This window comes from Dermacentor albipictus, chromosome 9 (genome assembly GCF_038994185.2).
Source record: "Dermacentor albipictus isolate Rhodes 1998 colony chromosome 9, USDA_Dalb.pri_finalv2, whole genome shotgun sequence".
NCBI lineage: Eukaryota > Metazoa > Arthropoda > Arachnida > Ixodida > Ixodidae > Dermacentor > Dermacentor albipictus.
Window position 1 is genome coordinate 71,625,753 of NC_091829.1, and position 26,973 is coordinate 71,652,725.

General features: G+C 46.3%; 2 protein-coding genes across 5 annotated transcripts in view; one reads left to right on the forward strand and one right to left on the reverse strand.

Annotated features, from left to right (window-relative positions):
* The window catches only part of LOC135908552 (endothelin-converting enzyme-like 1), a 28,561-nt gene extending 15,293 nt beyond the window's left edge, over positions 1–13,268 (reverse strand). For all 3 annotated transcript variants that reach the window (XM_065440333.1, XM_065440332.1, XM_065440331.1), the window contains exons 1-5: positions 12,929–13,268; positions 9,675–10,021; positions 6,808–7,197; positions 3,311–3,706; positions 575–834 (exon numbers count right to left, since the gene is read on the reverse strand). In XM_065440333.1, coding sequence (XP_065296405.1) covers positions 575–834; positions 3,311–3,706; positions 6,808–7,197; positions 9,675–10,021; positions 12,929–13,235 — 1,700 coding nt within the window. In that variant the 5' untranslated portion in view covers positions 13,236–13,268. The remainder of the gene's footprint in view (positions 1–574; positions 835–3,310; positions 3,707–6,807; positions 7,198–9,674; positions 10,022–12,928) is intronic.
* Positions 1–26,973, forward strand: part of LOC135908586 (uncharacterized) — a 235,627-nt gene that overhangs the window by 114,529 nt on the left and 94,125 nt on the right. The window lies entirely within an intron of this gene.

Sequence of the window (26,973 nt, forward strand, 5' to 3'; positions counted from 1 at the left end):
TGCGCTAATGTAGTAATGAGAGAGGGAAGCATCTGCACAATCGCAAGCTCATTGTGTGACTACCTAATTTCGCGCGAAATGAAGAAATCAGTTTTGTTTTCACCAATCGAGAGCAGGAGGACCCAGCTCTGCCCCGCTTCTACCCGGGGCTACAATAGGGAGTGACTCTGAAAGAACGCTTATTAACAACGCTATAAATGCTACAAGATTATTTATCATGATCTCTAGCTCTGCGGAACTGAATTGCAATATTCAGTTTCCCTTTGCTTCGAGCTGTGCATCAATTAGTCCTCGCACTCCGATCGGATAGCCACCTCGTTATCTCAGGTGGTAGACCAACAGCCATGGAAAGGCGCTTGTACGGGGTTCGACTCCCGGCCCATGACGAAATTTTCTTCAACTGCGAAGCTTTCTTTCTGAGCAATCCGTACAGGTTTCCTTTGTAGCTCTGTGCTAAATTAGGGTGCACGGCAATTTTGCCTCTCACGACCTCTCCCCTGCGCTCCAGGATTCCGCAGAACTGATTTGCAATACTCTCCAGGTCCTAACTGACAACAACCAACGCAACGTTGACCTGAGAGTCTCGAAGTAGCGTTGGGCTTCCTCCACATCATGGGCCCACTTTTCGTGCCTTTCGGCGATGCGGAGGAACTCTCGGAGTGGTTCCAGGAAGATCACGGTGGTGTTTGTGTCACGCCGGATGGAAACGTCCAGAACGCTGCTCCAGCGGAGCCTCAGGCAGGTGTGCAGCCACGTGCGAAGAACGTCCACCGGGTCCGAGTCTCCGGGCAGGAGAGGCCACACGATACCTGCTTCCAGCAGCGCCGCCTTCACCTGGAGTGACACCAGAAGTGGTCTTATAATTTATACGGGCGCAGTGATTCGGTGAACGCAGAAGATTGAAGCAATGAATGTACACAATCGGAGCACTATGAGCAGTGGACCCGTGTTAGTATTTGTGCAACCCGTCGCGGTGGATAACTGGCTAAGGGGCTGCTCAGGTGAGCACAAGGTCGATGGTGCGATTCAAGGCCACGACAGCCGCATTACGAGCGGTGTGCAAGGCAAAAGCTGTCGTGTCGCGTTTTCAGTGCACGATAAAGAATCCAAGGTGGTCATAATTATCAAGGAGCGGTCTAATAAGGCGTCCGTCATAACCCAATGTGCAATTTTGGGGCTCTCAACAGCATAACGTTTTGTTCCTATAGTTTTATGAACGCCACCAGCGCCTATATCATTGGCATTGGTCGCCACACTATAGCGGTTGCAGCGTAAATGCATCAACGACCGCCCATATTCTGCTGCCGCTCATATTCGGTGTCAGTCTATCACGCCTCTAATCCGCTTTTTTCGATCTCTAAAGGCATTGCCTTTGCATAGGCATGGCGACAGTCACCTTGCGTGGTTCATCTTATCAAGGTTCCTATATCGATTGCAGCCCAACTTTGGGCTCATATGTTTTGATGCGAAGCATATTACTAGAGCTCGACCCAGCTCCTCAGGCGTGGCGGTGTCGCCTTCAATACCACGTGACACCGTGACGTCATGACAGAGGAGAAACAGGGCTCCAACTCGCGCCGTCGCTCGCGGCATCGCGGTGGTATATAAGCAGCTGCGCTTGCCTCTGCTAGACACTCACGAGGTGAGATGCCTCCTGGAGACAGAGCTGCTCGTTGGAATGAGAAGCGAAGGTTGCGGCGTTCTACAGAGACTGTTTCTAGGTGGCTTTGCTACGGCGCAGCGACTACGCGCCCCGCATCGGACGCGGTGAGCGTCGAGCAACGCAGCGTTCGGCGCGACAACGAAATGTGCGCCTGAGCAAGCGCCGCACGCCTGAGCCGACGCCGACGACCCCGGCTTTTCTGCGACACGAGCTCCTTAACGCTGTCGCGTTAAAATAAAGGCTCGTATGCTTCGCATCCTGGGCTTAACCTTAGCTAAGCCACAGCCAGTTCTTTCTTTTTCCTTGTTACCTGCAGTAGCTCTATAATCTTAGTTAAGACTGCTTGTAATGACACTGGTTTCCACCCGCCACGTTAGCCCAGTTGGCAGAGTGTATTCAGAATTTGCGTGCATCTTATCAGACAAGCACGCAAATAGAAGCTGTTGCTGACCAAGACTTTGAGACCCCACGGCCGTTCAATTTGCTACGGCGGCATGCTGCTGAGCACGAGGTTATGCGCGTTCAGTTACTCGCAGCGGCGACCGCGTTTAGATGACGAATAAACCCACGAAAGCGCTGAAGAAATGTAGCGGAAACGCACTTCGCTACTCGTGTAACTGCGACTTCTGTAAGTTACATGTTCATAATTACCGATATACACCGCAGTATAACTTTCTACGGCTCGTTTCTAAGGCAACACCGCATTCACTAGAGAAGCTTTTGCACCGCTTTGAAGCATCGAACCCGTGGCTGAGTGGTAACGTCTCCGTGTCACACTCCGAAGACCCTGGTTCGATTCCCACCTAGCCCATCTTGCAAGTTGTTTTTTATTTAAGAAATGCCTGCCGGGTTTTATCGCTCACGGCCAACGCTGCGAACACCGACGCCGACGACACCGGCTTTTCTGCGACACGAACTCCTTAACGCTGTCGCGTTGAAACGATCGTGATTTAGCTGCAAGAACCCCAGCTGGCCGAAAATTAACCGGGTATCCTCACGCTTTACGTTGTCCCTCAAGACCGTCAGCGCACTTTTCGGACGTTAAACCCCGCAATTTTTATGCGAAGCATATTACGAGGGCTCAACCCAGCTCCTCAGGCGCGGCGGTGACCATGAAATCACGTGACACCGTGACGTCACGACAGAGGAGAAGTGGCTTTGGCTCAACTCTTGCAAGACGGGCTGGGTGGGAATCGAACCAGGGTCTCCGGAGTGTGGGACGGAGACGCTACCACTGAGCCACGAGTACAACGCTTCAAAGCGGTACAAAAGCGCCTCTAGTGAATGCGGTGTTGCCTTAGAAACGCGCTGTTTCTAAGGCGTGCGTCTCTTGCTCAGGCGCACATTTCGTTGCCGCGCCGAACGCTGCTTTGCTCGACGCTCACCGCGTCCAATGCGGGACGCGTAGTCGCTGCCCTGTAGCCCATTGTCTTACACCCCTTGGCGGGTCGACGGGAACGCTGTCGCGTTCCACTCTTGAAGGCGAAGAAGTAATGCATGAGTTGTTTCTTCGTCTAGCCGAACCAAATATAGCCAAGCAACAGCAGTTCACCAGGCTAAACAGTGGTTCAACAACTAAAATAAAGGCTAGTATGCTTCGCATCCTGGGCTTAACCTTACCTAAGCCACAGCCATTTTTTTTCTTACCTTAGGCATTTCGTCCACGTCGCCATTTCGCACAGCCTCGCAGCTGCGCAGGAACGCTGCAGCCCTTTGGAGCGCGTCCTGACGCTGGCGCGGCACGCGCACGGAGCGCAGGAGTTTGGACAAGCGGCTCAGGTCGGACATCATCCACTCGTCGTGAACGGACAGCCGGTTGCGTCGCCTCCATCCGGAGCACACGAATCGCGTGAAGCCCGCGCAGGGGTTCACCGACGTGTTGACCGAGTCGGCGAGTAGACGCGCGTACTCGAGGCAGGGTTTGGTGCGGCACACGGCCGCTGCACCGAGTCGCCAGCCGGCGATCAGCATGCCGGCAATCAGCGCCACCAACAGCAGCACGGCGCTACAGACAACCATGGCTGTGCATGGCCTGCAGAACGGCTGCGACGCAGTTTAAGAGAAGCTGAGCAAACGTGTCGATGAAACTGAGTCGTTTTCTTTTTGTTAATTGCAAGTTGGCATAGCTTCGGCCCAGGGGCAAAACATTGTAAGCGTTAGCAAGGTCTGTCGTCGCCCTGAAGCTTCTCGGACCCTGTACTAATGATTCGCAGAGGGCGATGTGTTGACGTCATTGTGCACGCAAGCAGCTATTGCGATGCAGCGCAAACAGCGCCTCGGTAACGCGTCTGGCAACCTTGGAGGACTGAGGATCGCCGGCAGTGGCACTGTAGGTGCCGTGACTCATTGGCGCCGGCAGGAGATGACACCGACGGAGAGTCGTCGGCGTCTGTAGCTTGAAGTTTCCTGTTCGTTTCGGCACAGATAAATGTTTCGACATGACCGCATGGCTCAAATGGTAATGTTTATACGCACACCACTCTCGTGTTCTTGCTTAAGATATCATTTTAGCTTGTTCCCCTTCATTGGTGCGCTAAAAATTTGCAGCGTGTTATTTATTTTGTTATTCGCCAGTAAGCATAGCACGACCGCTCTTTGTCACTATGGCGTATCTAGAGACTGTCCTGTTTTGTGTTATGACGATTCCACTATTCTGACTAGTAGTGATGCGCCTATAGAATGATTAGCTATTAACTAATAAACGGCTAAGTTTAAACTTGCGCGTCGAATTCTCTTCAAAGTAATTGTGCATAATGTGGTCGTTTAGTTGCGCTAAGAATTACTTCCTGCCAAGTTAAAACATAGTGACCAAGTTGTTCAAGTATTCGATCAGTGACCTTTACGCAGGAATATGGAGTAAAAGGTCTCGCTAGTTTGGTATAGCCTCGCATGTATGCTATCCATCCCTCCATGTACGAAGTAGCACTTGGTGATCCTGATAAATAACCCGCTTTTAACACATGGAGAGCTGCGGAAATCGAAGCGGAAAACATTCAATATGAGGCTTTTTTGATTGAATTGTATAACTTCGTGTCTACACGAGGCGGTGTCCGGAAATACCCTTCTCAATTCTTGTTTCTTCGAGGACCCGCAGAGTGTCAGTTTAAAACGGTGCGCATGAATCAGCCGCCGATGACGCGTTATTACAAGAGCCGTTGGCGGCATCTCGGCAGACAGTCGCGATTGTACAGAAGTTCTCCGCACACAACCAAGTGATGCGCCATGATGCCCTCCTTGCAATAATCCGCGAAAGACCGCCTAACAGATGGTGTCTCACCAGGCGGCAGGTCAATCTCGGCTGTGGGGACCTGCCAACATCCTGGTCTTAAGTCGTAAACAAAATGTAGGATCCCACGCACTGTTTGAATCGATGTAAGCGAGGTATTGTGTGCTCTTTGCTTTGATTGAGGATAACTAGCGGTGATGTTGGCGGTGATTCGGCGCCATTTCTTCTGCTTCCAGTCCATTACCATAGTTGTGAGTTGATCTTAAACGTTACCTTGCGTGAAGCTTTGCTGTTTGTCTGCGTAGTCTACAAAAAACACAGGGAAACATGCTTGCTTGACGCGTTGTTGTGCGTCGTTGTTTATAATATCTGAGAGGACACTTGGCACATCGCGCCGTGACAGATGTGTTGAACTTCATTCGAACAATGGGGCTACAAGGAATTCGATTACTATTATAATTGCATGTATACATTGTATACATACACTCAGGGTCTTCAGCACGTTTGCAGTACCTAGCGAAGACGCTCCTAGCCCGGGCGACGTTTATTTTTGGCCTGGATTTCCTTGACGATGAATGCAGGCTTTGGTTCAATTTCGCTAGCGCGTGTTCACGTGCTCCTTCTGCATACGTGGCGAACACGCTGTTGAGACATCAGCTATAAGCACTATCAGTACGATCGGAATGTTTACGCTGTAAATCACAGCCCAGCACGCGACCACCAGGGCCCAGCACCTGCATTTTTGTCGCACGGAAAAACAAGCACAGCACGTGCCATACGCACAAACCGTGAAACGCTGCCGCGGCGGTGCCGGCCGGGATGCGCGACTGCGAGCGCCACCTGGTAGCATTGAAAGAAACCCAGCAGCGCGCGCGGTCAGGACCTTAGCAAGACCAGGAAACGAGCGCCATCTGGTGGTGTTGCAAGACCATCACAGCAGCAACAGCGACCGGAAAATGGGGAGAAGTGGCAAACGAAAGCTTCGCTTTACAAGGAAGCGAACTTGGCGCCTTGCGAAAAGTCAAGAGCACCGCCCATTCGCGTCTTCGCGCATTTGAGCGCAATTTCATGATGTTGTCTGATTTCAATGCACAAGCGAACAGAGCCATCCTTATCCTTCACGAGGGCGACTGGCGATGCCCACGGGCTATGAGACGGCTGGATTGCACCAGGCTGAAGCATATCGCTAATTTGTTAGTCGATGACACAGCGTTTAGAACCTGCTAGTTGCTATAAGTATAGACAGCTGGGCTAGTTGGTTATGATTAGCATTATGAAACATCGTTCCAGCGCACAACTGAACAGGGACGAGAAGAGAAAGACAACACGAACGCCGGTCGTTCTCTTCTCGTCCGTGTTCAACTGTGCGCTGGAACGATGTTTCACAATGCTAGTTGCTATAGGAACGCTGTCAGAGCAAGCCGCCCGAATCGGTGTCGATGCTGCGCGAGAGGGTGGTGGGGCGTCCCAGGGAACGTTGATGGCAGTCGAAGGAGGTCGTAAATTGGTTTACCAGGCGGGAGCGTCGAAGAGTATTGAGGTGTCCACTGTTTGAGTTTAGTCGAGACATTCTCCACCATGCAGAATAATTGGCAATGGTACATTGCACCTTGCTGACCGGCGATTCTCCGTTACACACTAAGGTATTTTCTTCCATTACTTCCGAAATGCGCAGTACAAGAATTTCTCATTACACTTCGCTCTGTAAGGCAGAATATGCGTGGTAGGAGACCTCTTTAAGACGGACATTGGCTCAATGGCTATAATGTCTGCCTCCCTTTGAATGTTTGGTAACATCAAGAAATAAGTTCAGAATTAATTTAAACACATTTTACCAGACACTCAGGATCCTATCAGAGATCGTGAAATTGGGTTGCTGTTTGCTCGGGTGCATAGAAATGCCGTCTGCTACACTCACCTTCGCCCCTCTGCGGCTGCGGATGTGTGGCGTGTAGGGAACGCTCCGGGATAACCGCAGCTGCGAGTTGGGCGTCGAGGTCGTGAACGTTAATGCCGAACCACTGCTGGTCCGGGAACCGAGCCACGCCCAAGGGAAGAGGCTGTATTTGCGCCGGGATTTCTTTCTGGTCTCCGAGACGTCCTGGCATGGTTGCTCGAACCGAACACTTCGTCGATCGTACGATTCCATCATAGGCATCGACGTCGACTGCCTCGCCGTGTTGAGCTTGCCTAGCATTCGATCGGGTGAATCGGCTAACGGTAGCGAAGTCGAGCGTCTCGGCGATTGGAGCTTGTGGAGCGTTCCTTCCTCCTGAAATCCTAGGTCGCACGAAGAGGAGGCCGGAGACTGCGAAATAACGGGGTATGGGAGACCATCTTAGAGACTACAGTTGCACCCGATGAGAACGAGCGTGACGTATATTGTTGGGCAACATTACAGGGAAACCGAATTCGTTTGTGTAGGGGAGGGGGGGGGGGAGAAAGGGGAATCTGATCAGGTTTCTCCTTTGCAAACGGGCAAGCCACGTGCGTAGACTACATGCTGATGATCCTGTATGCGAATGTACCAAACCACTGGGCGGCGGGCCAACAGTTAACATTTTGCACGAGAGCACTTGACCAGTAGAGAGCTCCCTTTGCTGCCAAACGTTAAAGCTCTACCGCTTACGCACCTGCTCCTGGTTCGTCCGCTCTGCCTACAGCGTCGCCGATTATGGCACGTTACTTCGGTTGCTCGTTCAAGGTAGAGCGCGCTGATCAACCACTGGAAGTGTGCCGTGGAAAGGAAGAAAATAATATGAAAAAAGAAGTGGAAGGATTGTGACGTAAACGTGACGTGGCCCTTCTGCGCCCCCCCCCCCCAGTAAGAGAAAACACAGCTAGGAAAGCCTTGTATTTTGCAATGGCTTGTAGAAATGCTCGGTATCTTTATGTTGTTAGTGAAGGTAGCCACCCGAAAGCATAGGTGACATGACATTACAATTTATACTATCTCCTTTATACATTAACGGATTTGAAGAATTATTAAACTAAGATGCTCCATAGATGGCGCTTTACACCTTCCAAAATAAAACCAATATTTCCGATCAGACTTGGTAAGTGTCTCTTTAAAACGGCCTGTGTGCATGCCTCGGCTAAAGACCCTCAAAGCAAGCGAAATCTTCCATTCAATTGTACATTGGTTTTGCGTGACATTGTTAGGTTTTACATCTCTGCCCCCCCCCCCCCCCCGAAACACCCCCCCCCCTCCCATAGGGAAAGCTGCCACCATATGGTACTTTCTCGCAAAACTCGTGTTCTTCATTTCTTTGAGAGGATGTAGTCTTAACGACGATCAAAGCAGAGAATGGGGTGGCCGGAGCAACAAGGCAAGCTTTGTTCTTTCATTAATGGCTGAGGAACTCGGCTGACACCTGGTGCTTTCAATTTCGCAGTAGGTGCTATGCGAGTAGGCATGCTTCACTGCCGGTAACGACGTGGCCCAGTCGACCGTATCCGCGTAGTGCAGTTCGTTTCGAAATGCTCCCATAGTGTTCGGAGCTGCTTGTTCGAAAATGCTCATCGCCTCGTATGATATAAGGCGCGATCGCGCTATAAGTGTACTTGCAGTCGCCATAAGCTGCTTATTTTGCAAAGCAAGTGAGAGCATAAAAGATGCTATAGAAAGGAATGTTTTTCAAGCAATCGCGTCTAACCTATCGCCCACGGAGATTTACGGAACATCTGCTTTGGTGAACTTTATCAGATGACTAAAAACAAATACTATATCCGAGGAGCAACGAAGCACTGCGTGAATCTCTTCTTAATGGTTCATAAAGATGTTATTCTAACACGGATACATAATGGCTGCAACTCGGTTTTGTGACTGATGACATATTAGAGCTGTTTTCGTCCGTACAAATCCCTCTCTTGACTAAAAATGCCTGGAATATTGTGTTGAATTCCGGAGTTAGCTCCCTGCGCCCGATACCCACGAATGAGGATAGTTACAGCGAGGATTACCTTAGAAATGGTAAAGTTAGCTGCCTTGCATCACGGTAATGCCACTGAAGTACCGGGTAAGCACTTAATTGGGAGTGCCGGGCATTTTACTCGAAAACATGTCCTCGAGAAAAATCGTGCATTGGGCAACGCCTTTTCCTGCACGTACGAATCCACTGTGCTGCCTCAGTTGTTATGGAATTCTGCTTAGAAGCACGAGGTTTCCGGCTGCATTCCAAGCCGCTCTTTGACTGATGCGGAACGTAAAAACGCTCCATTGCTAACATTTAGGTGCACAATAAAGATGCCAAGGTGGTAGGAATTATTTCGTAGGTCAGCCGCTACTACATCTCTCATGGCTAAAGTTTGTTTGGGGCATTGAACTCCATAATTAATTTTTTTTCCTCGGAGGAACGATGGCGAAGTTACAGTAATATTTGTGCAAGAGTGTGCTTTTTTCTTTGGAGGCAACCAAAAAATGGCTGTGGCTTAGCTAAGGTTAAGCCCAGGATTCGAAGCATACTAGCCTTTATTTTAGTCGTTGAACCACTGTTTAGCCTGGTGAACTGCTGTTGCTTGGCTATATTTGGTTCGGCTAGACGAAGAAACAACTCATGCAGGCGAGCGCACGAGCTGAGACCCGGCTATGTAGCTACGCGGCCGCAAGCGAGCGCACGAGTTGAGCCTCCGCGTTTGCAGCTGTTATCACGTAATATGGTAGCTACGCGGCCGCGCGCGGCGCAGCGAGGAAGAGCGTGGTTGTGCGGCTAGTATGCTTCGCATAAAAAGCAACAAATGAAGGTGGATCGAGACTGGTTTCTTGGCGCTATCCATTCTCCTTACCGTTTGTACATGGAGCCCACGTTGCTCGTCAGGCTCCGTTGGTCCGCTTCCCCACGGCTCGCGTCTCCCTAGCTCCCTGACCAGCACATCGCTGGCGCCGCCTGCAGAACCGGCCCTGGCTTGTCCCTGCTCTACCACCGAGCGCTCTGTGCTGAGAACAGCGGGATCAGCTTTCCCATGGAGAGCATTGCGCGAGGCGTGGTCGATCGTGGAAGACTGTCCCAGAGCAGCCTGCTTGGACAGATTTTGTGGCGGTGTAGTCGTCGATGACTGAGAGATTGTCGATTTCTTCGAGACGTCGGGGTCGTTGCAAGCTCGAACGACTTCTTCGCTGCCGTCTTGGGGAGCTGCGTATTGTTTACAACGGTGCTCAGTGGGTGATATTGTCAGGTTGCAGCATTTGGTTTGAATATCACATTGTAATCCTTTTAAGTTTGCAGACCCATAGATGTGTTGTACTGCAGTATAGCTTATCTACTCTTTTAAATATATATATAAGAGAGTGGCAGCGTGAAGCGTTACATACGCATTCGTGTTTAAACATGGCAGCAACCCGCCGTGGTTGCTCAGTGGCTATGGTGTTGGGCTGCTGAGCACGAGGTCGCGGGATCGAATCCCGGCCATGGCGGCCGCATTTCGATGGGGGCGAAATGCGAAAACACCCGTGTGCTTAGATTTAGGTGCACGTTAAAGAACCCCAGGTGGTCAAAATTTCCGGAGTCCTCCACTACGGCGTGCCTCATAATCAGAAAGTGGTTTTGGCACGTAAAACCCCAAATATTATTATTATTAAACATGGCAGCACGTATACAACCGCAAGGTTTGAAAGGCCCGCCATGTTGCTGCCACTACGCTCTGTGAACCAAAAATAGTAGAGGTCTGGAGTTGCTATACAAAGGGCCTGCATGGTCTGCGACTAAGACGTGCAAAAGATAGTTTTGTCGCAGTAGAATTGATTTACCCACTCTCGTTTGTCGTCAAAACACACTAGAATATACGAATCGTACGCTTCGGAGGCGTTATAATTTCAGTAAAGTTTATCCACTTTTCTGTTGAAGTCTCTGCCTGTGCTAGATGACTCAATCGACATCACCACAAACCTTGCGGAGAATTCTGGCACAGTATGCTACAATGCGAACGTAACATTCGCTGTCGAGGTAGCGGATGTGCGTAAAGTAGCTTAGTAGGGCATGCGAAGCCCAAGAAAAAGCCGAGCGCCACACTTCTTTATTTTCCTTGAAGACCCCTGACATGATATGTATTACATAAGGGGTGAGGTTTACATAAGTATCCCTTTAGAAAGAACATGAAAATACACAGAAAGAAAGGGTTAAAATGTAACCTTGCACGAATACACACAAATACATGTAGCCTTTGTTTTCATTTGTTACTAATTCAGCACTTATATTGAATCAAACGGAACATTTTGCAAATTGCATTTCAGACACTGTGCAAAAGCGGCGAAAGACACGGGAGGGCCACTTATTGTGCGTTAAGTGAACACCATCGTTGCAATTCAGTCTGATAATAGTTCTCGGGTCACCAGCAATTGATGACGAGACACTAGCTGAAGATTGATTGTTCACTAATTGTTGTTTGGCTAACCACCACTCTAGTCTTCTATTGTGTGTCATCATCTGGCATGCACTGTTAAAACCCATTTCATTCGTCTGTCAAATCTGCATGTTGAACGCCTACTTAGTTTCTAGCTTTGTGAATGACCCCACTTCTACGTGCACCAATCGCGCTTCGACAAAACGTGACCTGTATCGTATTAAAAGGACAATAAAAATATATTCAGACCTTCCCATAGGAAGCTGCCCTTTGGACACTTTCCCTCTAGTCGGGCCGCGTCTGTCCTGTTGACCTCTAGGCTTTGCAGTCGGGAGACATTATTGCGTTTTCCGTTTGTTTTTCTTCTTAAGCATGCAACTAAATACGGCAGAAATGTCACTATTTTCCGCTAACTTTACTACACTGTCAGTAACTTGTCTCTAGAAGCTAAACATTTCGACAGAATTGCCTGTCTGGTTGGGAAATTGATTAGAACTTGAGACTGACTCCAACCAAATAACTGAATTTTATTAGCCCGACGTTTCGGAGCCCATTCGGCTCCTTCTTCAGGGGGTTGTTCTTCGGGGGGTGGCGGTGTGCCTCTTTTAAAGCGTTCAGTTATTTGGTTGGAGTCAGTCTCAAGTTCTAACTTCTCTCTAGTACGGCCGAGATAATTGTAGATAACGTAGGCGTTTTGGAACACAATAATATGACCTAACCTGGCACATACCATCTACCGAGATGTTTGAGCTTCTAGTGTCAAAGCAGGCGCCGATTCAAACGCGAATTTACCAGCCGGGTGTAGAACGCTCTTACATTACTGATATAGCTACGTTACAACAGATGATGACAGCTGAAGTTCTGCGTTTAACTACAGAGAGGCTCCGCTTTACTGAGTTCGGATTCTAGGCGAGCCGTGAGAAATGGATGCGGTGCGTTCAGATTTGGGGAACAAGCCCAGCCACTCCAACTTTTCATACAATCAAGCTGTCTTTATCACCTTGTGCGTTATAATTGTGACCATAAAGTTTGTTGCAATCAGTTGCGGCAGAAAATTTACGGTCATACTTGCGAATCTCTAGGAATCAAACAGAATTTTGGGAAGCTGTAGACCCAGCAGTTTTTAGACCCTATTTCATTCGGTTTTGCAAATAATAAATAAGCGTAACTTTTGTCACCACTATGGTTAGTGGTGTTCAGTGTGCTGTGAAGCAAGAGTACAATGTGAGGACTCTGAAGGCAACCGCTGCTTCATTATGCTTACAAAGCCTAAGCGTCGTGCAGACAATTTGGTCGATTTACAGGTACCTTTCGAATATTGAAAGTTGTGCTAGAAGCTCACTTTTGAAGCAAGCTTGCTAACTTCGATGTCACCTAAATGTCGCCGATTCTTCATTCATGTCGCTAAAGAAGTTCGCTTTGACAGACAAGAAAGTAGCTAAATTTAGCAGCAAAATGACCTAAAGGACAACACTGGTTCGAACGCTTGGCGACCTACCCAACACATTTTCAATGCTTTACCCGCTGTTAAAGAGCAGATACAAGCGAGTCATCTCATTGAAAAATAATAATAAAACATTTCGCAGGAGAACGCGTACACAACGTGGAATCGAATCTCATGTTGCAAACTGAAAATGGCATTTCGCGGCGACGATTTGAGTGCATGTGAAAGTCCGAAGGTCTACAGTTGCTGCCCTCACCTTGGCTGCTCTCTAGCGCCTTGTCTTCCGGGGTCTCTTTCGTTTGGGCGTCGTGGAGGACTTCGGTGGGATCCTTAACAGCGCTGTGTCCACTGCTGCCTCCCAGCGTTTCGGTTAACGCCATGTTGCCCGGGGACGCCGATTCCTGCACTTGATTCTCGGATGCTTGCTTCACTCGCGGATTCTTCACCCTTCTGCGTTTTGTCGCATGAGATGGTGTGGACGAGCGACTTTGCTTCCGAAAGTCGGTGACGGATGCGTCAGAAGATTCGCAGGGCATAACGCGCTTTGCCTTTTGCGAGGTCATCAGCTCGCCGGTGTGCGCACTTAGCTTCTTATGCTTCTTCTTTATCGTCTTTGAAAAATGTGGCACACGCTCAACACGAACGGCTGGTCAAGCCTAATTGCTCCGCAAGGTTCTGTATTGGGCTAGGTGGCGCTGCATTATCGACGTTTCGAAACGCGTTAGACAAGACCAGCAGAACGGATGTACACATGGCACTGTGTTAATTGAGATTAAAAAAAATTTCGCAGAACAGCTATACTAAAGGAGTGCGATTCCCTATCGCGGAGTGAGTTACATGTGTGGCGGGGTCCCCTTTTTCTTCCAGAGGGCAATTTTGTGTCTTTTTTTTTTGTCGTCACACACACATATCTCTATTGAACACCTACTTAGCGACTAGCTTTGTGAATGATCCCACTTCTACGTGCACCAATCGCGCTTCGACAAAACGTGACCTGTACATTGCAATGTGTAATTGCAATGTGTAAAAGGTAAAGATACTCTTCTGTATCTTTACCTATTTCCCGGAGAAAAGCGCAATAATACCTCCTCTCGGGAAACGAAAGTTTCAGTCGTTTGCTCCGCGATGTGTGTGTCCATTTTGTTGTCCACGCTGAATGCGCGCCGGGAAGCATCGACAAAGTTAACTGGCTTTTGTAAATACAACTAAGTCGACTCGCTATGCGGGAACATCGAATATTCCAGTGGTACTTGGACAAAAGAATGAGAGCTGTGGCGTCTCTCTTCTGTGACACATAAGGGAAAAATCAAGGACAGGTGCCTAGGACAGTTATCCTTTGCGCTTTCACCAAGGAGTTACAGTCTATTTGTGTAGACAATCGCCTGGTTCTCTTCAAAAAGTACACGTTTACAAAGAAGGCATGCTGATCCAACTAACATGTTGATGTTTAGGTGAAACGAAGCACTAGTTAACCGGTTAACAAATGGTAGACAACTAATGGCGGCGCGTACAGTCGTGTAAACTTTCATCCTCTGCAATGCGTAATTTCGTACAATGTTTATGTTTACCTCTCACAGAGGTCACAGTTTTAATCTCACGCACCGATAGGTTTATTCACCGCACCACTCACTAGCTATGCAGAAGTGTGAACTCTAAATCAGTAGATGCACTGTGCGAGACATCACGATAGCAATATCACGAGGACGATGGTAATGTACAAGACATGTCGAGGGAAGAATGGCAAGAATATATGTTACTCCAAGAAGTAAAACACATATATAGCTATATTTAGGGATTCCACACCTATTGTGTCACTGTAGCACAATCGAAATCTTAAATATCGGCCAAAAATGTGAGCATACCGAATGGCACATACCGAATGGCTAAATAAAAGAAAATGAAGCAAGTGAAAATATCCACTTAATATATTTCGCTATTCCATCACATTATCGACGGGCCTTAGATATCATTGTTAGTCCGCATTATGCAAACAGTTTTTTAAGCGATAAAATTTAGAAGAAAATTGCTGCGGGAGACAGTACAATTCTAACCCTTGAGCTGAGTTACTCAGCCGGCCTTATACGAGAAATCGAAATGTTTAATTGAATAGTTAACATAACTCCACTAATTATTTTAAATGAAATTACTTTAGACTACGTATTGCTATTCACCAATTGTTAGCTGGCAAGTTCGCCAGGCGTTCCCACTTGGAACGAATTCCCACAACTACACCAGTTTGGAGGTAACGTAACCGTATTGTCTGACGAAATGCACTGGCGTTCCAGGAACTTTTGTGCTTGAATGCATAAATCAGCGTTTTCATAAAAAAGTAATGTGAACGATAGTGCATTTGCGCCGCAAGTTTGACGGCGCATATCTCCAAACCGGTGGCATCCTCAAAATTTGTTCCCGGTAGATATGTCATGCAAACTCACTAGCTGGAGTGCTTATGTTGAAATATGTGCCGTAAAGTAAATTGCTAACCAATAATTTAATGTAATTATGTTAAATATCCAATTCGGCATTCGGATTTCTCGAAGTGATGGCCGCTTCATAGAGTAATTTAGTACGATGGTTAAAATTGTGCTCTTTGCTTCAGGAAAATTTCAGGAAACTGGTGCAGCTAATAAAATACCGTACATTTTCAAGCTCCCTATAGCATTATTTTGTTAGGAAGAACGCATGTGCATTTATTGGCACTACTTTCTCGGTCAGCATACATGTGGTAAATATGCCGGTTTGCTCATACTTGCCTTTGGCACACATGAAACGTTCCTATATATATATATATATATATATATATATATATATATATATATATATATATATATATATATATATATATATATATATATATATATATATATATATATATATATATATATATATATTCTGTTGTTTTCATGGTTTTCGAGATGCCGCGTGACAAGCAAGTGGGTGTGGCCCAAAACTTTTTTGGCCTGATATGAGTGCATGCTAGTGGTCCTTTGTTGTACAGTGTATGAAATGACACTAGAAAAGAATCCGCTGGATACCTTTGTGGCCAGGAAGGGATAAAGAAATTAGCGCTATTTTTCTGACCAACTTGGAAATTGCTGAATACAAATTTTTACAGCCTAACTCTTAAGGGTTGGTTCCCCAATGATCGTGTCTCCATACGTTGGCCGACCCCCGAAGATAGCGCAATGCCGGGCCGACCCACGGCGAAAGTGCAGTTCGCCATTAGGGGGCCCACATACGCAGCTTGGCTGGGCGTCTTTCTTGACAGAGTGGAAGGGCACTGAGTTTCTTCACAGGTGATGAAAGTTAGCGCTTGTCCTGTCTAGTCTTTATCGATCGTCCTTTCCGCGCTATGTTTCCAGTGTAAGTTTTTCACAGGGCCAGGTAAAGCTACTGGCCATGTGTATTTACGATTAAATCCACGTGCGTTTAGGTACTGAGATATTCAGAAAGAAAGTTTGCGCTTTACCACTATCCGTGCGCATTTTATACCCCATTTGATAATACCGTATCTTGTTCCCCTATCCTATTCGGTCGCTGGTGCGAGGGTGTGTTGCGGCCCTGAAAAGTCATGGCCAACGAGGAGGATCGTAAAGTTTAGGCTCGTTTCGACTCTGGGTGATAAAACAAGTTTACTAAACTTAATTTTTTGTTGTCTTTTGATGCAACACTTCTCAACACTCTCGTATTTGGGCACTTGAGCTGCGAACGCGGAAAAAGGAAGCTTGCACCCTTTGGAGTTGCCGCTGTGACCTCGGCTGACGCCACGATGATCGCCAATGACGAGGCAATAAGCAATCAGGCTAGAGGAGAATGCAGGCTAGGACGTTTAGGGCGGTGACTTCGACATAGATCCCCGTTTCTCTCAGAGTGGGTGACATAATTGATAATCAGCATGCAAATAGTGCGCCCCGTGCTATTCGAACCACTCAACTTTCCATGCATAAAAAACTTTTAAAGACATTATATGACAGAAAGCAGCGAAAAAATATGTTTGCCGCACATCTTGTGCGTAAATTTTGACTTTTTGTCTATGTCATCGCCATGAAAAGTTCACCTGAAAGATTAGTGAACTTAAGTAAAGCTACCAGACAGGTATTATTTTGTTGTAGCGCATGCTGAACGACAAGGGCAACAGAAAGTCATATCTGATACAAACAGCGCTAAGTTTCAACAAATAATTTGTTTACAGGTATTGTGGCTACACATTCCCTCGAAACGTACGAAGCTCGTAAAGAAGGGAATTGCGAAGATGTGTTTCAGGGAAGCACTGAAGAAGTCATTCCAGCATCTAATGTGTGATAGCTTCGGACGGCAAGCCTGACGTTTAAGCAGCACTGGTTACCCGAGCCACGTGCTTGTGTCGGTTGCAGAAAGATTGCTTAAGAAGGCACAGGAGAGCAGTTCGGAGCAAATGAATGGTACAAGCATTGACACTAACAAAAGTAAAGTTGTTATCATCCTCTACATACATAGGTTCTCCCACAGAATAAAAAATATTGATGGAAGAAGCGGCATCAACGTTGTTATTTCGGCGTCTAAAAAAATTGCGAAACTGTGTAGAAACACAAGGCCAGAAAGTATCGCAGGTACCGCATGCGAAAATTAACATGAAAAGAAATTCATTGATTGCATGGCGGCTGTGGTATACCGCATTCCTCTCGGGTGTGGACGATACTACATTGGTCAAACAGGCGGATGCATAAATGACAGGTTACGAGAACACAATAACAAAGCAATCAATGTGGCTTCTGACGGCTTTCTTGCCGCCATTGCCAAAGATGCAAATGCAAACCCACATTTAAAGAAACAAACATCAGGAGTAGACGCAGGTGTGAGATGACGCGCGTGGTAATGGAAGCTAGAAAGCTAGAAACATTTGGTGACACATGCATCAGTAAGCCTTCCATTTCCTTATCTACAAAAGAGTTCAACTATCTTTGCTCGAGTCGAACATGTACATTTCTCTTATTCTGTGTGGTAAAGTGCCTGCGCGTGATTTCCTGTTTATTTTTGTTCATGTTTACTGAGATTTTTCACGTGTTGTATGACGTTTCTATGGTATATATGGTGACGGAAACTTGAAATATATCTATTATTGAAAGCCAATGCCCTGTATGTCAAATTTGCCTTTGTTTTGCCCTTGTCGTTCAGCTTTTCCTACAGCAAAATAAGATATGTCGCAACAGCAAGGCCCCTACAGCTATCGTTTACAAGACAGGGGTAAATGGTGAGAGCGCTAGAGAACCTAAAAGTTGCATTAGAACGAGAGATGCAAGACGACAGGCTCAAAAAGCGCTATCAAAAAAACAGCTAAGAAAAAAGTGTTTCTGTGCTTCACAGGGTATTGCTTTATGACAGGCAGGACGAGCCTTCGTGTTAGGGAACGTTTCTCGGATCAGAGTAGTGAAGACGCTGTCAGGACTGTGGCAATGCAAACGTTAGGGTTGTGTCGCGCGCTTCGCCGCAAACCCTGTCGAAAGCGATGCACACTGTTTCCCTCTGATTGCCCCAATTCTTTCGCTAGCACAGCTGACAGCCGGGTAAATAATTTTCCGCAGTGAAATTAAGGTGGCGTCTATTGCGCATTCTAGGACAAGATATCATTAGGACCCTTCCAAGAGAGCTCGCAGTGGCACCAGGACCGAGTGAGCCATGTCGCGTGCGTAAACTTTCTTTGTGTTTCGGCGGAGAGTAGTAAGGCATAAGAATGATTATAATGTCTAAACCGCAGGACCCGGTGCAAAATAAAAAAAAAAGAAAACCCAATGTCTCGTGAGATGCTGGAAGAAAGCACGAAAAAAAAAGAACACGTCCCGGAAAGTTGCTCTCGACAACTTGGGAACCAGACAGCGCGATGAAAGGGAGCTGCCTTGACGGGGATTCCAAAGTGATTACCCATTTGCCGGTGACAAGTTTGTTATGACGTCACGGCTATTGTCTCCATCTATGTGGCGGCTGCTGCAGAGGAAGCCGCGCGACCCCTTCATCGGCATGGCGGCGACGTGTGACGCTTGCTAGCATCGCAACACGAAAAGCAATTGCTGCATAAAGCCACGCAGAAACTACACAAAAGGCTTGATGAGGCGCGCAACCACCGAGATGGTGACAGCTTGACGGCTGTTCCGGCTGCCTGGTCTCAGAGTTTCCGCTAATTCTTTCCCCGATTTCTTCGTGCACGACAGTGATGGGTTCTGGTCTCAAGCAGCACCGTCCTTTCAGGCGTGACTATACTGCCTAAAAACGGGGACACAAGCGAAATTTTAGGATAGCAATCGTAGCAAACGTACAGTTTCTGAACGTTATTACAAGCACTTCTCTGTGCCTTGTACATTTGACAAGTTCTTGTGGCTGTTGCCATTGTCATTTTAATTTTTATGTTTCTTTCCTCGGACACGTCCTAGCAACACTTTACGTATGCTGAAGTTCAACAACTTGATGTAGTTCTCTCCCACAAGAATCGTAATCTGGTAACGTAAATAAAGTATCGTAATATAAGGAGAAAGAGCGCAAGCTGGAGTGAGATACAAACAAATGACGACGATTCGAGCGCTTACACAGAACTGGTTGATTTCACTTAAATACATGTATAATTGGTAGAATCGCGATGAGTAAATAGTAAAGTTCGCTAGGTTGATCATAAATGTACAGAAAGTATTCAGAGAACACGACAAGTGGTTATCAAGGAGGCATTTTTTTTTATCTACAAAATGAAACGGGGGCATGGCTATTCCGTATATATATTTTTTCACATGCAATGTCACGACAATTTTGCGCGATGTCTGTTTATAATGCCTAGCCACGATAACTGTGACATGAATATCGGGATCAGAGCATAAATCGAGGCCATGTCTTGCCAAGTGTGAATGAGAAAACGTCAACTGTTGCTTGCGTTTCCCTTGGTCGCGTTAATAATGGACCACGTTTGTCCGCGTAAGTCATGCCACAGGTCACAGGATTCTGGCACACTACTGACACACTCTATGGCACAAATTTAGTGACGTGCTTCACCCGGCTATCTTTGCTTGATTCTTTCTTGGTTCAAAGGCAATGACTCCAGCTGAATAAGTGTTTATTGGTAGTGACAAAGACAGTAATGCTGATCATGTATATGCGCAGCTTTTGTGCATTTTTTATAATAATTGGGTGGCTATATTTTTCAGCTATGCATTCATTGTCGCCTGTCATGCATATCTAGGAGTTTACTACACTCCTTACCTCGTAAACGCGTCACCTTACTTGTAACGGTCAAACAATAAATGCTGACTTGGTCAAGCGTACGTGATCAAACAATGACAAGATATTCCCGCAGCATGCTCAGGATACATCGCCAAGCTTCAAAATTGTGTGACGAAAGTAAACTTCATTACGACGTCCTAGTTGCCCTCCCACAACGTTTATTGTAACCTGCTGCATTGCTGTAGCCGAGCGTTGTGACATAAAGTGAGTACGTACTTCGCCAATGTGAAAGCCGCTTTTGAGGCAACGGTGCTTCGACTGACAGGCAAATGTAGACAAGGCTCGTGGGCTCACAAAGTATGGCGTATTCCACAACCCACACACAAGAGCAGCTCCAGCCTATTTTAGCGAACATAATATTAGCGAAATTACAAAAAAAAATTGAATTTGTCAAAGGTGGGCGAGAAATGCTGGGCCTCATATCAGCTCCCTTCGAATGTACCAACAGGCCCTCTCAGTCGGTGCTTTGTCATTTGCAGGAGCATTTCCGTCAGGGTAACGAAGTTTGTGAAACCTACTTCTTGCAAAAACGATTGTTCCCCTGGCTGTTTCTGTTTTTGCTGCTGGTCAAAATATAAGGTAACCATAAAAGGCAAGCACACTATAGCGCGAGGTTGTAAAACACGTCCCGGATTTTACGGTTTGCGAGAGTGTGTCTTAGCTAAGCTGGGAACAGGACCCATATTTTAATTCGCGAAAATTCAGTACGCCTGTGTCTGGAAATGAAAACAACGTGGGAAAGCGGCAGTTATTAGGCTATATTCAAATATTCTTCTCACACACGTCCATTTCCCATGGAGGTGCTCGTGCCTCAATACTCGGCCTTAATACAGAAGACTACGACAGGTGATCGGGGAAGCCGTAGCATGTGTCTTGGTTCTCTACGATTGGTGCCAAAACCCTGGCTCGAACCACGGTTCCACAGAACGAGTGTCGCCACAAACATTGGTCGCCCTGGCTGCCGAAGTGACCAAAAAATTGGCCAGAAGCTTTACTCGGCAAACAAGTCCACTAAATTATTAGCCTACACGACACTGGTCCGTTTGAAAATGAAGTACGCGTCTTTTATACGGAATCCGCATCAGTCATACCTCATAAACAAGCTCGAGTCAGTCCAAAACAAAGCCGCCCGCTTCATTACAAAAAATTACTCACGAACGTCTAGCATCACTAATATTAAAATATGTCTTAACCTCCCCTCACTAGAAAATTGAAGACTGATAGTACTTCTTTCCAATTTTCACCAGCTTTACAATGGCAGGTCGCCTGTCAGCGCATGACACATCAGGCCTGCCCATAGTATCTTCGCGTGCTTTGATCATATCCCTTTAAAGTGCATCCCGTTCTCGCGCGCTCTAACCTGTTGAGTCACTCGCCCTTCTTTCTCACGATATATCACTGGAATATGTTACCAAATGAAATCGTATCAGTTCTAAGTCATGATGATTTCCTAGCAAAACTAAAACACTATTCTAACGTACTCACGTAGGATTCTCTTGCTCATTCGTTACATGTATCACTGTGTTATTGTGTACTTTTTCTTATTTCACTTTTTCTTCCTACCATATTTTGATGTTCCTTGCGCAAATGACCTTGTTTTAGGTTAGCACCGTGTTCCTTGTACTGCGTAAAATTTTCTATGGTTTTATTATTTTATTGTTTCATGCAGTATCTGCTCGTATGTGTACCTTTTTAGCAAGCATTTCTCTTGTGTGAAGTGACCAAGTAATGTTGATCTTGCGTAATACTCCTTTTAATGATATAGGTATCTTTAATGTTTAGGATTTGTCGTTGTACTGCGCTTATACTGTTTTATTTTTCCCTGTTTTTCCGCTTGTCTTCCTTTGATATTAGTATGCATTATCTGTTTCAGTGCGTATACTGTAACTATCAGTGGTTTATTGTAACACCCCTAAGTAATGCCCTTATGGGGCTTTAGGGTGCTTGAATAGTAAAAAAAAAAGAATCGAATGTGGACGTGTCTCATCACAGCAACGATTGCGGCTTCAAGATTCATAACGCCGGCATAGCTAGTGTCATGCTGAAGCCTGATCATGGAACCACAGCACTCGATTCCACCGCCTGTGTGCCTGCTGATCTGCTGCGCTTTCATCGTGACGATCACTACATGTTCGCGAGGCCGTGGGCCTGAGTTCTGTCAGCTTGGACCATCCTAGAGGCTCTTCGGCTAGAGCAGCCAACGCCGTAGCAGGAGCAGCACCAAATGCACGAGCCACGATGATCATTGACCGACCACTTCAATCAAGTCCGCTTGTCGAGACGTTGGCTCCGGTTTTTAACTTCTCGTTTTGCTCGTCGTCTGTGGCAAGCATGAAAGAGCTCCCCGATGCTGTGCGCGCCTCATGCATGACTCGGTTCGATGGCGGCAATACGTTGTGTCGCTATGCTGATTAAATGCTAGAGCATTACCGTCGACAGTCATCGTAGGATAAGTTCTGCCGCATTTTTCTTCTTTCAGCTAAACGAGTGAGTTATTGAACTTCACCGTTGTATGTCTTGGACGTTTAAATGATAAAGACTCGCTGCAAGAAAATAATGATTCCCTGTAATAATCAGTTCTTTCTCTGATTTTTAAACTACGAAATTAAAGCTGCCGAACAGTCTGACTAATGTCCTGTTGCAATGGAGCTAATGTCGAGAATAAATGAGTTCCAGGAAGCCTAATGTAGACATATCCACGATGACGCCTGCACCCTATGGGACAAGGTCAAGCACCTGTTCTGCTCAATATAACAAGGCTGCCTTAATCGTCATGCTGACGCCCACGGAGGAAACCAGAGCCACATTTCACCCTTTTAATTTTGGTATGAAACTGTCAAACTCTCATCATGCTGTTTATGCCGTCTTGCATGATCAACTTTTCATTGGCCTTCTTAATCACATTAGTATGCGACAAGTGCTGTGCCACTGGGAGTATCAGCAGCAGTGCATTTTGTTTTTAATGACAGTACATCTCCGTTTCATGTTAGCTCTACGGAACCTCCATCGAATTGTATAAGTATGAAGGTTCATATCAATGACTTGAAAGACTGAAGGAAAGACGCGAAAACCAACTGAAAGGTTATTTATTACGTGCACGGTTTGGCTCTTCTATGTTTCATTTCTCTATGTGTTGCTGTTCACTTCATTGCAGTTTATTACACATTTGCTTTCTTTAGTGCTGCACCTTGATGTTTCCTCGAGTGTCCTGGTACAGTCATTAACTTTGAAACCATCGACTGTACGTATACGGCTACTCAATTTCTCCTCTGTGTGCCATAACAAAAACTGAGAAAGGAAACGGGCAAGCATTGCGACTGAATTGGAAAACACTTCGTTGACAGCAGCATCAACCCGTTCTTCTTGTACCTAATAGTGCGAGAAACACGGAAACCTTCCCAGGAAAAAAAGGACAAGAACGATTGCCTCCTTCTAACAACCGGCATAGCATTAATCCAAGCCCGGTGTTTTCTTCTCAGCATTCTCCGTTACAGAAGAAAGCTACTGGCGCAGCCTTAAGCTCGGGGTGCGTCGAAAACGTCGCCCTTAACGGGTGAATTAGTGGTCTCACGTGTGCGAGCCATTCCTCTCTCGGAAGTCTCGGGCTTAATAGAGTGTCAACTCTGCCACCGACGTAGAAAAATCCTTCGTTTCATGGGCTCTGTTCACTTTCTTTCTGTTTATCTCTCTCGTGCCGACTTTAGCTGCCGACTTCGAGACAGCTGAAGACAATGGAAAAATCGATTAAGCTACGTACGGGCTCTCATTGCACTTCATATAAGATTTCGTGCCTAGTGGTAGGCTTAGAGTAATTTCGATTCACTACAGGCACAAGTTGTCGGACGTGGTCGTGTTAAAGCATTCTTACCTAAATAGCGCGAAGTATGCCACAAACAATGCGTGTCGTCAGGGCATGCCTTGCCACTGGCATGAATCAGTTACGTATCTGCGCGACTATGTGAGTGTACCCTGCGCAATTATTAGTGACTCGTTTTGTCGTAATGCTGTTTCACTTCTTTCTCTTTCTCTCATATAACATTTATTAAGGGTTGGTTTGAGTGTTTAAAAGTAAACCTTTCTTGCCTACTTGACCTGGGTATTTTTTTTAGCAGCCGCGGCAGCTGCTGGTTATGTGTGAAGGTCGGTGCCTCGGCAGGTATATCTGTCGATATCCTGAGTGTTTCAGCGGGCACTTTCAAACATTGACGTAATAGTTCTGAGGAGACCCGCAAAGTGGAGAGATGTAATTTAGGGACAATGAGACATCCAGCTAGTCGTAGCAATTGCCACAACGGAAACCTATACGGTTCCTCGAAAGAAAAGCGTCGCAGTTGAAGAAAATTTCGCCCAGGTCTGGTATTCGAACCCGGGCCCACTGCCTTTCTGAGGTAGCCGCTCTACCATGTGAACTAACCAGGAGGATAGCAGATGGCAGCGCAAAGTAGAAGTCGCCAAGAACTAGAAGCATTGGCAAAACATTGACGTAATAGTTCTGCAGAAACTCGCAAGCTAAAAAGAAGTAATTTCTCGAGTCCCGGACGAGGACGCACATTTCTTCAACTACGAGGCTTTTCTTCCGAGGAACCCGTATGTGTTTCAATTGTACCAATTGCGACGATTGGGCGGATGTCTCATTTTCCCTTAATTAATTTCTCCTGTATACCTGCGGGTTTCCGCAGAACTATTACGTCAAACTCTTGCCTTTGCTTTGCGTTGTCGACAAATTTGACTTCGCCTTGCCACTTGCTAGCTGCCTGGTTAGCGCAGATGGTAGAGCGGCTGCCTCGGAAAGGCGGTGGTCCCGGGTTCCAATCCCGGACCAGAACCAATTTTTCTTCAACTGCCAGGCTTTTCTTTCTAGAAATGGGGTTCCTTTGTAGCAACCGCTACGATTGGGTGGATGTCTCATTTTGCCTTAACTAACTTTCAAGCATTCTTAAAGGTTGCCTAAGGCAGGTAGCGCAAATCTAGTTCATGAAGTTGTCTACTCGAAGCAAGGGACACTACTTCCACAAGAAATGCAAATGCACAATCGAATAATTAACAAAAATTAGTTAATTTACTTTTAACCTATTACTTCATGGTCTATATAGTAATTCACAAATTCTAGCCGTGGAGTTCGCAAGGAAGATCGGCTTGCAATGAATTGTCAGGGTGACACCAGTTGAGATATTAATTCCAGAAATTTGCGAAGAAATGCATTGGCATTCCAGTTACTTTTGTGCCTGAATGCGTAAAAAGATGGTATGTTAAGAAATTAACTGCAACGCCAATGAATTTCTCGGCAAAGTTCGGGATTTAATGTCTAGAAACTGGTGTCATCCTGAGAATTCGATCCAAGTGGATCCACCTTGCAAAGTCAACGGCTAGAATTTGTAAATTGCGATATGGGCCGTAGGTTAATTAGTTGAAAATTTAATTAGAGAATGGTTGTTAATTTGTTAATCATGCATCTCAATTTTTTGTTCAACTAATGTCTTCCTGTAAGAGTAGACCATCTCATGAACTAGTGCTATTTGCCACAGGCAACGTTTAAAAAAAAAGCTTGATAGTGTTTTCTCAAACACCCGGTATAATGTTGAAGGTTACATGTGTGGCTAAGGCCAAAAACAGTTACGCTTGTAATTGTAATTCCGCAATAATTTATGGGCTGCCTTCATTTCCATAATTTCTATGATTTACCCATTGGATATGTGCCGCTGTGACATAAGAGGTGCACAATGTTTAAATATATAGCTAGATATGTGACGTTCGCTGTGAATTCATCTGCCATCACTAATCTTCCCTTGACAAGCATCATACGTCGCTTTCGTTCTTCAAGATTGTTACGTAGATATCCCGCATCCTGCATCCATCATTATTCCTGTCGGCATAGCTTGTAAGTAGTGGAATGGATGAAACGTAAAAATTGTGTGAGGATATCGTTGTAACCATTCTGGAAGAACAATACAGACTTTCGTTTGTGGTTCCGCACGCAGTATCGGATGAACATCAACGCAATATTTAGCATTGCTGTTAGCTTCCGCACACAATCTTGACAAAGGTGTTGCTCAACATAGAGTCCAACATATACGTTCGAAATGCCTATTTTTAAAACCCAAAACGTGGTTGTTTCCTGCAAACCCTTGTATATGTACTTATCGCTTGCCTCAAAATTACAACAAATGAGCCCCAATGTTTCGCTTTCTGAATTCATTTGGTGCCAGACGCGATGCAGTCGATCGGAGCGCTGTAAAGCACTTACTTACCAACTACGTGCTGGTAAATAATTCATAGGCGCACTAAGATATTGCTTCTCCGGAAGAAATAAAGAGGTTAGGAAGTCAGCGAATGCAGCCACGCGTATTGACAACACATACCACGAGCCTCTCCTACTAATTATTCTGAGCAATAATTAGGTCCGTTCGACGCATAAAAAACGAAATTTTTGTTTGCATCATTTCACGTTGTAGGCTGGACGATTGTATGCGGGTATTGCCGGTGATGTGTAGTTGTCGAGCTTGTTATATACCTGATCTCACAGTGCAGTTGACTTGTGAAAATTTGATTGAGTGATCCACGATCCACCCTTGTTTCTGCGCTGTTTATTGTTTTATCAACTTGAAGTAATTGTGCCTGGACCACTGGTTTACATCCAACGTATTCCAAGGTTTGCGTTGAAACCAGTGCCTCGCTTATCGCCGAATTTAGTTGAAGCGCTATACCGCGTCAAATAAATACCTCCTGTGCGCGAAAATTGCAGTTTTCTTTCTCATCAAATCGCCCGATTTTTCGCCGTCCTCGACTGCAATTTCCTTCCCTTGGTACCTATTCTGTTACCTTCACAAACCGCCCGTCTTCTGCTCCACGCTTCACATAACCCGCGAAACTCCACGACTTTCTTTTATTCTCGCGTATCAAACACCAACTTTTCTTTATTCTCTCGATCATGCGGGCTATTCTAGACTTCGTATGTTGTGTCCTTGACTTATTTAGGTGGTCTAACACCCTTCACTGGCCACCTATGCATCCAGAAGCACGAATCTGCACCAGAATGTTCCCGTTGCCACGTGGCCGGCGTGG